The sequence below is a fragment of the Aythya marila genome (genome assembly GCF_965140915.1).
Source record: "Aythya marila genome assembly, chromosome: 3".
Taxonomy (NCBI): Eukaryota; Metazoa; Chordata; class Aves; order Anseriformes; family Anatidae; genus Aythya; species Aythya marila.
In genome coordinates this window covers 91,213,018-91,229,651 of record NC_139044.1, presented here as the reverse complement: position 1 = coordinate 91,229,651, position 16,634 = coordinate 91,213,018, and the positions used below count along the sequence as shown (strand labels likewise).

At 38.8% G+C, this 16,634-nt stretch overlaps 1 protein-coding gene across 1 annotated transcript in view; it reads right to left on the bottom strand.

The window, feature by feature from the left end:
* EYS (eyes shut homolog) overlaps positions 1 to 16,634 on the bottom strand; it is a gene marked incomplete at its 5' end in the record, with an annotated part of 718,160 nt that overhangs the window by 502,769 nt on the left and 198,757 nt on the right. Inside the window, one exon of the mRNA XM_082756672.1 lies at positions 13,560 to 13,681. Coding sequence (XP_082612798.1) covers positions 13,560 to 13,681 — 122 coding nt within the window. The remainder of the gene's footprint in view (positions 1 to 13,559; positions 13,682 to 16,634) is intronic.

The window sequence follows — 16,634 nt, the reverse complement described above, 5'->3', positions numbered from 1 at the left end:
ACTAAAATATAGCCAAAGTTTCATCCCTCCCCCAATCTCACAAAACAGAGTAAATGCTGCAAAACAGCCTTGTAATAACTAATATTCTCAGTAAAACAAAACTATCGTTATCTCAATAAATCTCTCTCTAATTCAAAAGATAAAAAAGTCTTGTAATTTAAGATGAAACCTTGCCTTTTTTTGTTTTGGCTGTAAAGTTATTCCACTACAAAATAAATACGGGTTCCATTAAGTCTTGGCATTAAAACTGACACAATTCAATTAAGAATTTTTTTTGTTCTTAACTGCTTTAAAATTGCATTAAGAAACAAGATAAAATCAACGATACCTATGAAACCGTCAAGTCTGTTCTAACAAGTAGATTTTATTAAATTTTCCATTAAAAAAAAAGGGTTGTTAAAGGAAAAAAACAGATTTCATACTAAAGAGAATGGTGATCTATGTTCTCTCCTTTAATGTGGAACTGCTTATTATCCATTCTGCATGGTTCAACAATGTATGTCAGCAGAAATGCCCGTAATCCTTTCTAAATTTTGCTCCTTTCTCCATGCACTAGACACTACCAATGCATGAAACATCTGATTTGCAGCTAACAATAACAGATCATTTTCCCATTCATTTCTAATAAGCCATTTTTTGTGTCAGCATCGTTTTTTGTTTAAATTTCCTATTTTACTGAAGTTTTCTAAAAAATAAAAGGCAACATGCTTTTAGAGAACTGTTAAATGAAGACAGCAAAACAACAAACAAAACTGAGTTTACATGCAACAGGTGAGCATTTTAACAGGATTGGATTACAAATAACAAGGTACTGAAGTCTCTCTTGAAAACTCGTTCTGCTGTATTCTTCTGTTCATTGCCTCTCTTATTTCTATCCAGTGTAGTTTTAATTCTCACTCCCTCACTCAGAGTATTTTTGTGGTAGCAGCATTTTTGTTATTCCCCAGAACAGCAGTCACAGAATGGAAAAAAAAAAAAAAAAGTCATTATATTTTCATATTGGTATCATTACTATGTAACATGATGGAGGGATGACTTCCACTGAGTATCAGTCAGAAAAAAAAATAAGTTATAGTTTAATCCTTAAAGAGAGCATTAAAGTATTCTATAGAAAAATAAATAAAACGTGAAAGAAGCAATGCTACCTGCTGTCATTTGCACTGCAGTCAATTAAGGCTTTGTTCAATCATTTTTATTTATTTGGCCGTATCTCATTATGAGCACCCACTCTCTCTCCTATGACCCCCTTAAGATTTATTCACTCTTTCATCCAGTATTCTTATCATCAAACCTAAAAAAAAAAATCAAGAATACGCTAAGATAGTCCAAGGTGTTTCTCCAAACCTCTGCCTCCTTTACCTTGATGCCTCTGAGCAAATTCTAAATTAATTTGTTGAACAGTTTATTAAAAAAAAAAAAAAGAAGAAGAAAGAAAAAAAAAAGAAAAAAAGGAACTCCCTGAAGTTTTCGAATCCAGTTTTTTGGCAAACTCCTGCAGAATCAGTTCTTACACCTCTGGAAACCTACCTGACTCCCCTCTCTAATCTTTCTTCATACTTAGATGAATACATGGTCCCACACGATATCCTAATCTCTAAATTGGAAAGATTCGAAGTGTGGTCCATTAAGTGGATAAGGAATTGCCTTGATGGCCACACCCAGAGTACTGGTCAATGGTTCTCACATCCAGGTAGAGGCTGATGACAAGTGGTGTCCCACAGGGGTCAGTTTTGTCAGTGTGTTTCAACGTCTTTATTAATGACATAAATGGTGGGATTGAGTGCATCCTCACCAAGTTTGCAGATGACACCAAGCTGATTGGTGCAGTTGATACCAAAGAAGGAATAGATGAAATTCAAAGGGACCTGGACAGGCTGGAGAAACGGCCCCGTGGGAACCTAATGAGACTCAACAAGTCCAAGTGCAAGGTGCTGCTCCTGCGTCAGGGCAGTTCCAGACCTGAGGACAGACTAGGAGCACTCATTGAGAGCAGCCCTGGGGAGAAGGACTTGGGGCTTCTGGTGGATGAAAGGCTCGACATTAGCCAGCAATGCATGCAAGCTGATTGTCCCCCTCTTATTCGCTCTCACAAAGCCCAACCTGGAGAACTGTGTTCAGCTCTTGAGTCTGAAAGGCTCAACAAAAAGATGTGAACTTGTTGGGACTGCATTCAAAGGAGACCTATAAAGATGATCAGAGGGCTGGAGCACCTCTCCTGTGAAGGAAGGCTGAGAGAGCTGGGAACGTTCAGCTTGAAGAAGGCTCTGTGGAAGCCTCAATGCAGCCTTTCAATACTTAAAGGTTCTTACAAAAATGATGGAGAGGGACTCTTTACTTGGGAAGGTAATGATAGGACAAGGGGGAAGACTCATAAACCAGAAGAGGATGGATTTAGATTACACATTTGGAAGAAATTCTTCACTCTAAGGGTAGAGAGGCAATGGAACAGTTTGCCCAGAGAAGATGTGAATGCCCCATCCCTAGAATTGTTCAAGTCCAGGTCGGAGGGGGTACTGGCCAACCTAATCTAGTGGGTGGCATCCTTGCCTATGACAGGGGTTCGAACTAGATGATCTTTGAAGTCCGTTCCAACCCAAGTCATTCTGTGATTAGATGCAAAGCATTTCTGTGTCTACCAGTGGTACCAGAGCACTTAATTCACCTGCAACATACTTGAGACTGCTCACTGAATGCTTATATGGTTTTAAAGCTGGTCTTTGGAAGTGACTTCGTAAATTTCTCCTTTGGCTCTCACTCTTGATCTTCCCTGCACTAGTAGAAGACTTCAATAGCCTTGCAACATAAACAAGCATCAATTAACATGTGGATAGGACTTCAGGATACATGATGAAAAATGTGTTTAAAACATAACAGGTCTTTTATTTGTGGCAAGCAGAAGGCAAGCAGGAGTCAGCTGCACTAATGTACTCCCACTTCCCACCTGTGGTAAATGCACAGTCAATCCCCCAATCCATCCCCGGCTGAGTATCATCCTCAAGCTGTGCCTTGATGGTCTGCCCCCATTTCTTCATGGGTGCTTGTTCCTGGGCTGGACATCGACCTCACCCCTCACCACAGTGGTCTGTACCAACTTGGTTGGTGGGTGTCTGCCTGTGGCCTGGACATTGTTCTCAGGCTGAACTCTGATGCTTTGCACCAACACTGGTGGTGGCTATCTGTCCCAACTTGCCAGCATTTTGTTCATGTCAACCCACGCCCTGATGGTCCGCAAAAACTTTGTCAGTGGATCCAGTTCCATTTCTGCATCATCCACCTTTTGATGCTTACAGGGAGGTTGGCCATCAAGGTCACCCAGTCCTTCGGTGGACTTCCTCCTCCTCCCCAGCTGCATTGTTTCATCCAGCCTTGGACACTTACAGAGGGGGGTGGCCACTGAGGTCGTCCAGTTCTTGAGACTTCCCCTTCCATCCCAGGCAGAACATTACATCCATCCTTTGACTTTTGCAGTGCACCACTCAAAGGCTGGCAGTTCCTGCCTGATTTCTCTGCACCCTGGCTACTCCAAGTTGCCTTGAGCTGCAGGAGCGAGAAGCTTGGCAAGATTTTGCCAGACATGGGGCAGCCCTTTCTATAGGGTGGGGGCCAGAGGTCACCACTCAGGTGACATCACAGTAGGTGGCAGCTGGCATCACGGGAGGCCCCTTTGTGGCAAAGGAGGCAGATACCGAGTACACCCAGCATCATTTGGCTCATCCTTACCACAGATCTAAGAAGCAGTCTTCTCCAATTCATCCATCTTACATGGCTCAACAAATGGTCTACGTTGCTGTAGGAGATGGTGCTGATTAGGAGAAACTTCTCAGAAAAAGTGGTTGGGCAAAACTGGTTGAGCAAAAGGGGCTGCCCAGGGAGGTGGTGGAGTCACCATCCCTGGGGGTGTTTAAGGAAAGGTTGGATGTGGTGCTTAGGGACATGGTTTAGTGGGTGATGTTAGTGGTAGGGGTATGGGCAGACCTGGTGATGTTGGAGGTCTTTTACAGCCGAAATGATTCTGATTTTACAGTTGCACGTGTCCACTTTTCTGTGGATTTTCTCTTCAGTAGTTCAAACTAACCTTGAAATTAAGAAAACTAAGATTTCAGGACAGAAAGACAAAAGCTACCTCCCTCTGCTTTAACAATTTACCCTAAGCTTTTCCTCAAATGTGAAAGCACAGTCATTCCATTCCTTCTCCACACTCTGCCAGTACAGGAAACACCATGAACCAGCCTTCAGAACCACTATGACTCAGTACTTTTTTTCCAAACGTGTTACAGGTTGAGCCACCCTGTAATTACAGATACTGTGATCTCCTTCCCACCTCATTATGTGGGGGAGAAGAAACAAAGGGAAGTTTATATCTTTATTTTCTCCTGCATTCTCACTTCATCCACCATAGGATGAATCAATGTCAACAGAAGCACAGTTCAATCATTCTGCTCTCCTTAGCTCTTTGTTTCATATTTGTCTTTTAAATGTTTCCATACAAATGTGACCAGATATTGTTGAATTAGTATCACTTATGTATTTGGTCCAGTCTTCCATCATTCCTTGTATAATGAACATCCTACCTACGGATGTATATGGCACTTGCTATTTTAAAGTGTCAGAATCCTGAATACATACCCATACCAGCACTGAGGAACTGCACATAGGAAATTCCACATTATTTCACATGCATTAAACATAGGACTAGACTGAATTTAAAGGAAATCTGAAGTGTAGAATAACTCATGTTAATTTATGTATACTTGATTTTACTGTTAAAATCACCTACTTGTCCCAAAACTATTTTGGAATGTGCTCTACATATTTAAACTGATGGAAAATCCAGATGACTGCAGAAAGAAATGCACAAAATCTCTGGGGCAGGAAGGGACCTTTGGAGATTGTCTAGTACAACAAAACAGTCAACTAGAACAGGCTGCTCAGGACCCTCATCCAATTGAGTTTTGAGCATCTGCAATGATGGACACTCCAAAACCTCTCTAGGCAACTTGTTCGATCACCCTTACTGCTTTTCCTATTTAGACAAACTCTGCTATATTTCAGATTGTGCCCATCACTTGTCCTTTCGCAGAGAAGCACCACTGAGAAGCATCTGGCTCTGGCTTCTTTACCTGCCCCCTCCCCTGCAGTACTTACACACACTGACAGGATTCCCCATTGACAATTCATCTCATTGAATTATATCAGGTTGGCCAGGCACGCTTTCCCCTTTGTTAATCTATGCTCCTGATCACCTTCTTATAAATCATGTATGTAGAAATGGTTTCCAGAATTGCTTACTCCAACAGACTGGGGTGAAGCTGACTGCTCCACAGTTTCCCAAATACTTCTTGCTTTTTTTTTTTTTTTTGAAGGTAGCAGTGACACATTCCATTTCTGGCCTTCCTTTTTCTGCCTTTTTCTTTTTCCTATTCCATGGCGCACTTCCATTTTCAGGCTTTCTTCCTATCCTCAAGAACCTTTACCAAGCAACCAGACCTTTTGAAGATAATCAGGAGTGGGCTCAGATTTCCTCAGCAACTTTTATCCTATCAGGTTCCTGCAGTAGGGAATCTCTTGGTACCACCACCCATCCTTCCTTCCCAGTGCTGTTTTGTGGCTCAGCTTCAGCTCATTCAGATGCTTCACTGGACAAAATTTCCAGTCCCTCCTCCGCTACCAAGTCTCTGAACCTATTCCATGGCTGCAAAGCTTCAGATAAAACAGGACACATTATCCTGATGTCAATGTCGTGCTTCCAGCCTTCATCATCACAGACCATCACGAGGTATTTCCCAATCTCACAAACACAGACTCTGCCTGCTCTTCCTTCACTATGCTTATGAGTTCAGGTTCTGGTATCTGCAGTGTCTTGGAGAAGATGCTGCTCTTCTCATTACCTCTGAAGCTGTGCAGTCTGCTGCTGACTGCCTCCTGCAGCACATTTACTTGGAAGCACAGATCCTCCAGTCCACATGCACCTCCTGCAGGCAAGGACACTGTACCCTGACCCCTGCCTCCAGAAGAGGCATCATACATCTTCCAGCTTGGGGCTGCAGAGAACAGCATCCTGCTTTGGAAGCTGTCTGTTCTGAGGTCTCTGATATGCTGGGATAGTTGCTCCAGTGGGTGGTTGGGGATTGCACCCTGCAGCACCATTGCTAAGCAATGTCCGTTTCTGGCCCCCTGCTTCACTAACTGCAGCCTCTGGTGGCTGTGCTCCAGGCCTGGTAGTTAACTTCATGCCCTCCTGCACTTCCTGAAAGGGTGCTAGACTCTCCCTAATGAGTCAGCTGGAAACATAAGTCTAAAAGCCCCCTTTGTTCAAAAAGTTGACAACAAGCTTGTGAGCAGCTGTCACAGTTTGCTATCAGTCACAGCTTACTGTAGCCATTCCTTACACAAGCTGCAGGAACCCTGAAGCTCCTTAAAGAGTTCCTACCAGTCCACAGAAAATCTAGCATATCTCAAATTATAGCCCAGAAACTGCTGTGCGAACTGCTTCATCTGTTTGATGCACTCATGTATTTGTATGTTATTTTGGAAACTTTTTTAAAATACGTATTTTGTAATTTTTAAACCCACAGGTATGATTAATATGGGTAACTTAGCACATCTCATGCACTCACAGTTACTTCATTATTTTAGAAAGTGTTTTGTGCTCCCTCCATTTAACCCACATTCAACAAAATGATCATTTCATGACTCCTTGGGTGTCCGTAACCAAAAGGTATTATAAAACATTTATTTAAAACACATCTCCCAGTGATTTAATATACCAGAAGGAACAACACTACTGTTCAAGATGGAAAGCTCATGAGCTGGCTTGGTGTATTTTCATGTTTCAATATTGATTTCACATGAAACTTTATATGGTTAGGATTTTAAATAAAAATGCAACTATCCTTTCTGAAAACTGTTGAATAACAGCCAAAATTTACCCCAAAGGCTGCAAAATGTCAGTGACTTTTTTTAGTACATACTACTGAGATAGCAAAGCAATATTTTGTTGTCTGCCTAAGGCAATGAAAACCCTAAAGTCCATTTCATACACTGCATTGAAACAAGCAGCACACTACATATTTCCAGTTGTTAGCAGTGTTACCAGATAAAAATATAAAACATTTGCTGTCTTTGTAGGTAACGTTTGTTTGCTCTTTCACAAATTTCTTTAGATAATTCATTAGGAAGTCTCCCAGCCGGCCATATAAATCTTTTGAAGATGTCTTTATGTAAGAGAACAGAACTTGGTACTAGGGTGAAAATAAAATTATGAGTCACAACTGAAGATGTCAAAAGCACAACAGCCAAATGTTTTGGGAAACATCTCAGCAGCTAGAGAGGAAGAGCTCGCCAAAGAACCCTGAAAAAATGCCAGCTAAGAAGCCAGATGCTGCTCGCAAAAAAGTGTTCCAGAGTTTGGCATCAGGGACCATTAAATGCCAAGCTGATCCCCATCTGTGGGAAAAGCTGTTTACTGCTTCTGGGGAAGAAAAAGTAAGAAGGAATATAGCAGTGCCAGTAAAAACAGAAGGCAGACTAAATTCAGCATTCAAATTATAATATCACAATTTACTTTTTAATTCCATGATAGTTTAAAATCTATTAATTTAAAAATAAACATATCTTAAAAAAATATAATGCATATATATGCATGCTTTTAGTTATGGATCTTTGCGATATCTTTGATTCAGTTCTTGCATAGTTCTGAGAAACTGCAGAGGCTGCTTTTAACTTTACTTTTCCAAATAAATCCTCTCCAGAAGGGGGAAAATGAAACAGTATGCTCCTTTCTGTAACAATACTATAATCAAAGCTCATGGTATGCACAACACAGAACACTTTGTAATGACATAACAAGCCATTTTTTAAGTTAAGAACAGTTACACTAATGAAAATTCGTTTCTGATTTTGAAAATATGACTTGGCTTCAAATGCTAAGAGGCAAAGCAGGGAATTACAGCAAGGGATGTATTTGTGAACAGACTAAGAAAGTAACGGGAAAGGGAGAGATTAACTCTTGCTGACAGTACAGTTACCTTATCTGTCAACTGGCACACATTATGATCTAAGTAAATGTGAAGATGATCATTGCATGGGTAATAGTTGAAGAAACGCTGCAAACAAGACTATAACACCTTGATGTTCAGAAGTAACTCAAAAGACCTGTTACAAAACAACTGTATCTCAGTTGTTTCAGGCTCCAGTATTTCAACTGAAGTCTGAGGGGTGATAGGAGAACTAAAACAGAACATGAAAAGCAACAAAAGGGTCTAAAAGAAGAACATTTATATATGGGCAATACTTCTGCACATAATCAGTAATTTCTTCCAAGTGCTTAAGGTACTTATTGCCTTATTTAGTTAAAGGAGATTCTGGCATTCAGCAAATTTCATCTTTGTAAGAGTTGGTGGGAAACAGGGTTTTAGCATCAATCTTCTCTGAATAAGAGAAGCTTGCTCCTAGAATTTAGGGGCATACAAATAACATTCTGAAACTACTCGTAAGTTTTATATTGAAAAAACTTACAGAAACTATAAAACAGGAGTAGGGCTCTGTTTAGAAGGGAATTAAAAAAGTAACTAGTAGATTGATTGAACTGCTGATTAAAGGTAATTTTTCTCATGTCTAGTGATTGTTAAAAGGGTATGACAGAGTCATAGAACTATGCAGGTTTCAGAAGACCTTCAGGATCATCAAATCTAACCATCAACTTGACTTACAAGTCCCATCACTAAACCATGTCCCTTAGTGCCCTGTCCACACATCTCTTAAATACCTCCTGGGATGGGGACTCCACCACTTCCCTGAGCAGCACGTTACAACGCTTGGCCACCCTGTTCACAAATAAATTCTTTGTAATGCCCGCTCTAAGCCTCTCTTGGTACATCTTGAGATTATGTCCTTGCATCCTATCCCTTATTCCTCAAATGAGGAAACAGACCAACAGAATCCTCACTGCAATCTCCTTTCAGGTAGTTGTAGGGAGTCATGAGGTCTCTCCTCAGCCTTCGCTTCCCGATACTAAACAACCCAAAATCCCTCAGCCATGCCTCATAACTCTTTCTCCTTTAGTCCCTTCACCAGCTTCATGGTTCTTCCCTGCACACACTCAAGCACCTCAAAGTTCTTCTCCCAGTGAGGGGCCCAAAATTAAGCACAGTACTTGAGGCATGGTCTCACTAGTGCCACATACAAGGGGACAATCCCTTCCCCAGACCTGCTGGCCACACCATTTCTGACACAGGCCAGGATGCCACTGGCCTTCTTGCCCACCTGGGCACACTGATGGCTCATGCTCAGCCAGCTGCCCAGGTCCTTGTCTGCTGGGCAACTTCCCAGCCACTCTTTCCCAAGCCTGTAACACTGCATGGGGCTGTTACAACCCAAGTGCAGGACCTGGCACTTAGCCTTGTTGAGTGTCCTGTGACTGGACTCAGCCCATCGATCCAGCATCTCCAGATCCCACTGCAAAGCCTTCCTATCCTCAAGCAGATCAAGAGCCCTACCTAACTTGATATTATTTGCGAACTTGCTGAGGATGCACTCGATCCCCTCATCCAGATCACAGACAAATGTTAAAAGTGGCCCCAGTACCAAGCCCTGGGGAAGACCACTGGTGACCAGCTGCCAACAGGACTGAACTCCATTCACTGTGACTCCTTGAGCCTGGCCATTCAGCCTGTTCTTACTCCCCACTGAACTGTACACCTGTCCAAGCCATCAGCAGCCAGCTTCTCCAGGAAAATGCTGTGGGAAACAGATTTACTAAACACTTTACTAAAATCGAAGTAAAAAGCAGTCACAGCCTTTCCCTTATCTACTAAGTAGGTCATCTTGGGAAGTAGATTGGGTTAGTCAGACAGGACCTGCTTTTTATAAACCCATGCTGGCTGTATTTGATCACTTGACTGTCCCTTATGTGCTGTGTGATGTCACTCAAGCTGATCTGCTCCATAACCTTCCCCGATACTGAGGCCAGACTATAATTCCCTGGATCCTCCTTCCTGCCCTTCTTGTAGACTGGAGTCACATTCACTGACCTCCAGTGCATGACATAGGAAAATATACTTAAGTCTTATTTCCCATTTCGGATGGAAAAGTCCATTGGTATGCTACAAAGAAAAAACAGCAAAACACTTAACATGTTTTGTTCTTTGTAACAACCTCAGCAAATAACACTGCCAAAATGGCAAATAGCATGCATCTGTGGGATTCAATCTGGATATATGGAAAGAACTGAACAGTCTGGAAAGACACAGGGTTAATCCTCAATGTCATATTTACTAAAATCAGATTTCAAGCTATTCTGTATCACTGTAAACATCAGTTCATCTATAAAACTATGTTACCTAATATTTTGCAGGAAGAGTTGAAGAGATTTTCACTTAAAGTTTCTCTGTAAGACGGTAACAGCAAAGGAGACCCCAGGGTTTTAATTAGGGTTTGTTGTTATTAGGGCAGAACCTCAGAAGAAGCAGAAAAGATGGTACAATAGGATAGAGGAGAAACCAGGAATTCAGCTGGTAATAGATGCATCTGTCTGTAAATGTTCAGAGACATAATTTGAGAGTTTATGCTATCATGAGAATTAGAGTGAGGTTCGCAGTGTACTGGAAATATATGCATGGTTGTAACTTCATTTATTTGCTGTGCCATGTGCATAACTGAAAAAGGAAAAGGAGAAAAATTTCTCATTTTATCAGCTGCACTAAAATCAACTGGAATGAAATGGGAATTACAAAACAAATGACTCACATTACCAATTCAAGCTTAACTCTTGATTCAGGCTCTTTCTTACTCTAAAACGCTTTTACTAAAAACATTATCTGAGAAGGTATTTTTTCCTCTCGGTTGCCATGTTATTTATTTTACTATTAAGAGAATCCAGTGAGAAAAGAATTCAGTTCTGGCATACTTGTTGATCCTTTAGTTCTGACAGCAAGATTTCATAGCAAGGTTCAAAAACGAATACTGCAGTTAAATAAATGAAATTCTTAAAGAACTTTTTAACAAGTTATTTTGGTTTGTATTATTTTTCTCATTAACACAAATTTGAAACTTGGCACTAAGTTTTTATATATTCTTTTCAATTTATTTTTCTATACAGAATGTATTTTTAATTATTATCTAGCTTTTCAGGAATTGATCTTTTCAAAAGAATTTGAGAATATTTAGAGAAAATAAGTAAAAGGAGATTAAAGGCACAGAAGGCAGACTACGTTATCTATCCATTCCATTAATTCAAGTTAGAAGTGACACCAAGTGATATCAATGGTGCAGCCAACTTCAAACAGATTCAGGGAATTATGAGAATCATTGACAGTCTCTAAACTTACAGCAAGAAAATAAACACTGCCAGACAAGGAAGAAAACTATATTGCTTCATCACTGTTGCATTTCCAAAGCAGTGCCTCGCATGATTTCAGTCCAGACCACCTAGTGATCAACTAAAACAACAGCTAGGCACAGCTCAAGAGTTAGAAGATGAGCCAGTGATCTTTTCTATCAGGCAGTTAGGACAGAGTTATCCTGCTTCACAGATTACACTTAATTTTAAAGATATAGCTGCATGCCCTTAGAATCAGATACTGGGCACTGGCCCTGCTCAGCTACCATGAAAAACAAACGTTTTATTGCTGCTGTTTTCAAGAGAAAATTGTTAAAGTAGTAAAAAACTTTTATATTGAGCAATTGTGAAAATAAACAGTGTCTTTTACCATTTGTGAATATGAACTACAGCAATTCTAATGACTGAAATTAAATTGCATTATACAAAAACATTGTTCACTTTTACTGTGGTTGCTAAGTCTCAGACTCCCAGTTTCAATTACAGGTATCTTGGAAGAAACTGTTTTCCTTTGACTTATCATGACCCTAATATATAATGATTCAATGGTATGTCTAGTTTTCCTGTTCTGTTATGTCAAAGAGGACAAATAGCTGTGAGGAAAAATACGTGTGGTGCTTACAGTTCAAACCAATTCTCCTCTAAACATTTTCTGTAACTGTTCTGTATTTTCCAAATCCAGAAAAAGTACTTTTTGAGCATTTTTTTCATCTCACTGTACAACAGGGAGTCCCTGGATTTGCTCTTATGCAGTTGGTCCAGCTAGGAGTAAAATCTGAAGAAGCCATATTAACTTCTACAATATATTTAACACTTCCAGAAGCTGAAAGGATAGGTAAGATAAGGATAAGTAACAGGATACATCATTGCACAATCCATCATAGTATGCCAGAACTCGTAAGGTAACAACTAATCAGGCTAAAAAAATTGGTTATAAAATTTTTCATTAGTAATCTAGAAATAATTAAAAAATTCACAAAATAAGAACTACATAAAACATTTTTCTATGTACCAATAAACTTTAAAAGGGAAGAAAATCCATTTAAAATATTGTAAGAAATTTTCTCAAACTTCAGTCTTGTTTTTCTGTTACTGGACTGAAGAAAATACCAAAGTTGTACATCTCATATTACATAAAAATTAAGTTCTAAGATAACAAAGTATTTCAGTTAAATTCTGAATATAAATTATTTAAAAAACAAAAAGCATTAAAATTGTTTCAATTGACTTTTACAGTAAAGACTATTCAAATTAAAAAAGACTAAAAAAGTTAGAATTTTTAAATTAATGTCACAACTGAAAAAATGTGTTTTGCCCAAAATTTGTCTTCAGGATTCTCCTAACCCAAAGTTCTAATTATGTCAAGGCTGACCAGAACTGTTTCACATGAACAAGGTGTTTAAAATAACAGAACTTAAAATTGTCTTTGGCAACGGGGGAAACTTTGTCTATTTTCAACTGTGATAGATTTTCTTCTGATTACTGCCTGTATTACTAAGACATAACTGTGCAACAACTACAATGTCTATAGTCATTACACTACATTCTTCAAGCCAATGTCAGTATCCATTAGCAACAGTTCACATTCAACTACAGAACGACTGTTTTAGTATTGATATTATAATATAGGTAAGCCTGGTACAGGTAATCCCTGTCTATAAACAACAGAAGCTGACAGTTTAGGGGGTCCTTATCCTTGTAAAGCTGAAAAATGTATTTTAAATCAAATGCACGAATTGTTGGCATTTGTGTTAGAAATACATTCAGTGTCAAATCCTCATACTTTCTCTCAGCATGGCTGTAAATTTTAGCTAAATCACTATTTTGTTGTCAATTTAAGACACAAGGTGGCAGCAATGATATAATCTCTTCATTTAAGACTGCACAAACGCATCCACTCCCACTACTTTTACTCTTAAAGCATCTCATGTGCTTATGGGGCATATATGACAAAGATCCTGTATTTTCTTTGACAATATGTAGTTCCAGGTTAGGTTACTCATTAAGTGTTTTGAACTGATGTTTTAAAAAATGTCAATGAATCATTGTTTGCTGACTTCAAATGAATGTGCACTCAAACAGCATACCCATGGCAGAAGTTGTTAGTTGATCTTTGTGTAGTAACATTCCATTCACAGAGCTGAGAAATGAAAGAATAACTGGGTGCATAAGCTTGTCAGTTCTGGAACATAATGATACGGTGAGAAGATGCAATGCTTACTGATAGCTGTTGAAAAGATCTGTGCAGGTGCCGTTGTTTCTGCAAGGCTCTGAATTACATTCATTTGATTCATATTCACAAAATGTTCCTTCCCATCCAGGAAGACAAACACACTGGTATCTCTGTAACATTAAGGAAAATAAGTTAACTGCTTGTGTATTTCTTAAATGTATTTACAGATGATATTATACATATATAATATACATAAACTGTGTTTCTTGTCTTTAAACAGGTGATTCACTATTTTAAAACTTTAACAAGTTATACATTTATTGATAGCTTAGCCCCCTAGTATGATGAAAATGGGGTATGAAGTAGATACACGACAACACATCAGTTAGCAGTATCTGCCAACTTGCATAATCAAAAATTCTTTACTATCTCCTCCTCCCTCCTTCTAAGTTTTTGTAAAAAAAAAAAAAAAAAAGATATTACCTCTCCCATAAAACTACTTGGCTTGGATCTTACACTGACATGCCTAAACCACAGGTGCTAACAATGATCTGAGTTGTATTGCTCAGCACACAGTCCAAACCAAACTCAATATAAAATAATTTATCATGAATTCTCAGGATTATATATCCCATTTAACATCTTTAATGTGAAATTGTCTAGTACTGCACAAATGAAATACTGATGCATAACTTACGGCATGAGAAATATTATCTGATACACATGTATAGAAGACAGTAGAGATAGCATAAATAGGAATACTCTAGCTCAGTGGTGATAGTACCTAATAGATTGATGTCCAGGTGTTGTGAAAGCAGTATTTTTGACATTAAATGAATAAAATTTTTCAGCAGCATGTATATCCACCTCTAAACAACACATATTACAGGACACTTTCATCACACTGCAACACTATCAAATTGTAATCACACTCCAGTATTACCCCCAGCCCCAAAATTATCTGGTGGCTACAAGCAATAGGGTGTTTGACATCATTTCACAGAAGTGAAGAGCATAAAGCATCTTCCTATGTTCTTAAAAAAGAACAGGTGAACATCTGCTGAATTGAATATTAATTAGAGATGGGCAGCAAGGCAAACACATTCAGCATAAGTTTTAATTGCTTCTTTAGCAACATGCTTACTTCTAACAAGGCTTCTTTCTACCAAAAGTTAGAAAATGCGTTAATGGTAAGCATGACTAATGCACGTTATTTCATTACTTGCTAAACACTGCAATAGGCTTCAGGGTAGATTTTAAAGCCTATTAAATTCCATGTAAATTAGAAACCATTAAAAATAAACAGCAAAGAAGTTTGTTTTTTTTTTTTTTTTTTTTTTTAAGAAGCTGACTGCATAAATAAGCTACCATAGCATGATGATCAAATGTATAATGTACCAGGCTTGCAGCATCCATGCTTCCTATGGCACAGAACACAGGCTTTATTTCCCAGTTAAATTAAGACATTTTGACAATTATGAAATCTGTCACTTCTTAGTATATGAAAATAAGACAAAAATAATTGCCTGAAAGCAAGCTGGACAACTGAGTTCAACATATACTGTTCAGTCAACTACAGATTAAGTTAAAAAAATAAATTAACATTTTGTCCTTTGTGTTTTATACAGGCAAGGCTACTCCATGCAGTAAAATATTAGGAAGATCGAATACACAGTTTGCAGCTTATAAGTGTAATTTATAGTTTACTGTTACTGTTCTGTATGCCTGAACTCAGGCTCAAGACCTGTAAAATCTTCTCCATGAAGAGAGAATAAAATTGGCAACATGAATCTAAGAAGTGTGAAATATTAGAAGTGACAGTTAATCAAAGGTTAAAATAGAAGATGAAAAAATCTTGTTAAGTAAAATAAGTAGTAAGAAAATACTGAGATGAACTCAGAAAATTTTCTGGGTATTCTGCCAAGGAAAGAAGAAAAAACATTTATACAGACTACATTATTAGCCCACATGTTTATGTTTTCTATTACATCACAGCCACATCCAAATTAGCTGTTAAATATTGTAATTAATTGGATTTTTTTTTATGTGATTTCCTCCATTCCCTGAATAATTATCACCAGAATGAAAACATTAGAAAAAGATGCTACAAACACAAAATGCAAAAATGGAGACTTAATCCATATTCACAAGTAACTATTAGGCATTTAAAACTGTTCTATTGTCAGGTTACACTTTCACATAAATCAGGAGTGTGAGATAATGATTTTATCATCATAATTTCCAGAAACCTCTTCCAGAAACAGATTACAAGATCTGAAGTGAAAGGATGCTGCCAACAATTCTGTTTAGAAAGCAGTAGTTTTTTTTCATGGTTTCACTAAAAACATTTATGAATCACCTACTGAATTCTCTACTTTGCAAATTTATTTCTCACCATATGAGGATTGTCACATTAAGAACAAACCACTACTCACATATGTATCCCACGCACAGGTGCTGTATACTTAAACTAGAAAATGTTACTATCTGTGTATTGTTGTTTATATTAACTGAAGATGTCACATTACAGTAAATGTAAGTATAGATAGATTAGATAGATATTAATGGATAAAATAGGCTGCAGAAAAAGACCTGGGGCCTCTCATAGGCATAAAGTCAACCAAGCCTGCAACATGCCTCAGCAAGGATGCTGGTGGCAGAAGGCAGCCTGGGCTGCTGCAGAAGTAGCACTGCCCACAGGAGGGAAGTGACCCCAGTGAGGCCTCACCTGCAGCTCTGTGTCCAGCTCTGGTTCCCCAGCACAACATGGGCACACTGGAGAGGCCAGCAAAGGGCCACCAAGATGATCAGGGAACTGGAGCATCTCTCAGATCAGGCAAGGCTGCGAGAAGAGGGGCTGTCAGTCAGGACAGCGTGCACTGAACATAGGATGACAAGAAGCTGTGTTGTGTATGCAGCAAATCATGCAATGGGCTGGAGGAATAGGATTCAATTCCTATTTATGTATTTATTCCCCTTTATTTATTGTAGCTATGAACTACTATCTGTTCTAGACAGATTAAAATAAATGGTACCTTTGAGTTCCTCCACATCATCTCTTGCTTGCTCGCTAAAGAACACAGTAAATGTGCTAAGTGATACCTGAACAAATCCCCAAACTGT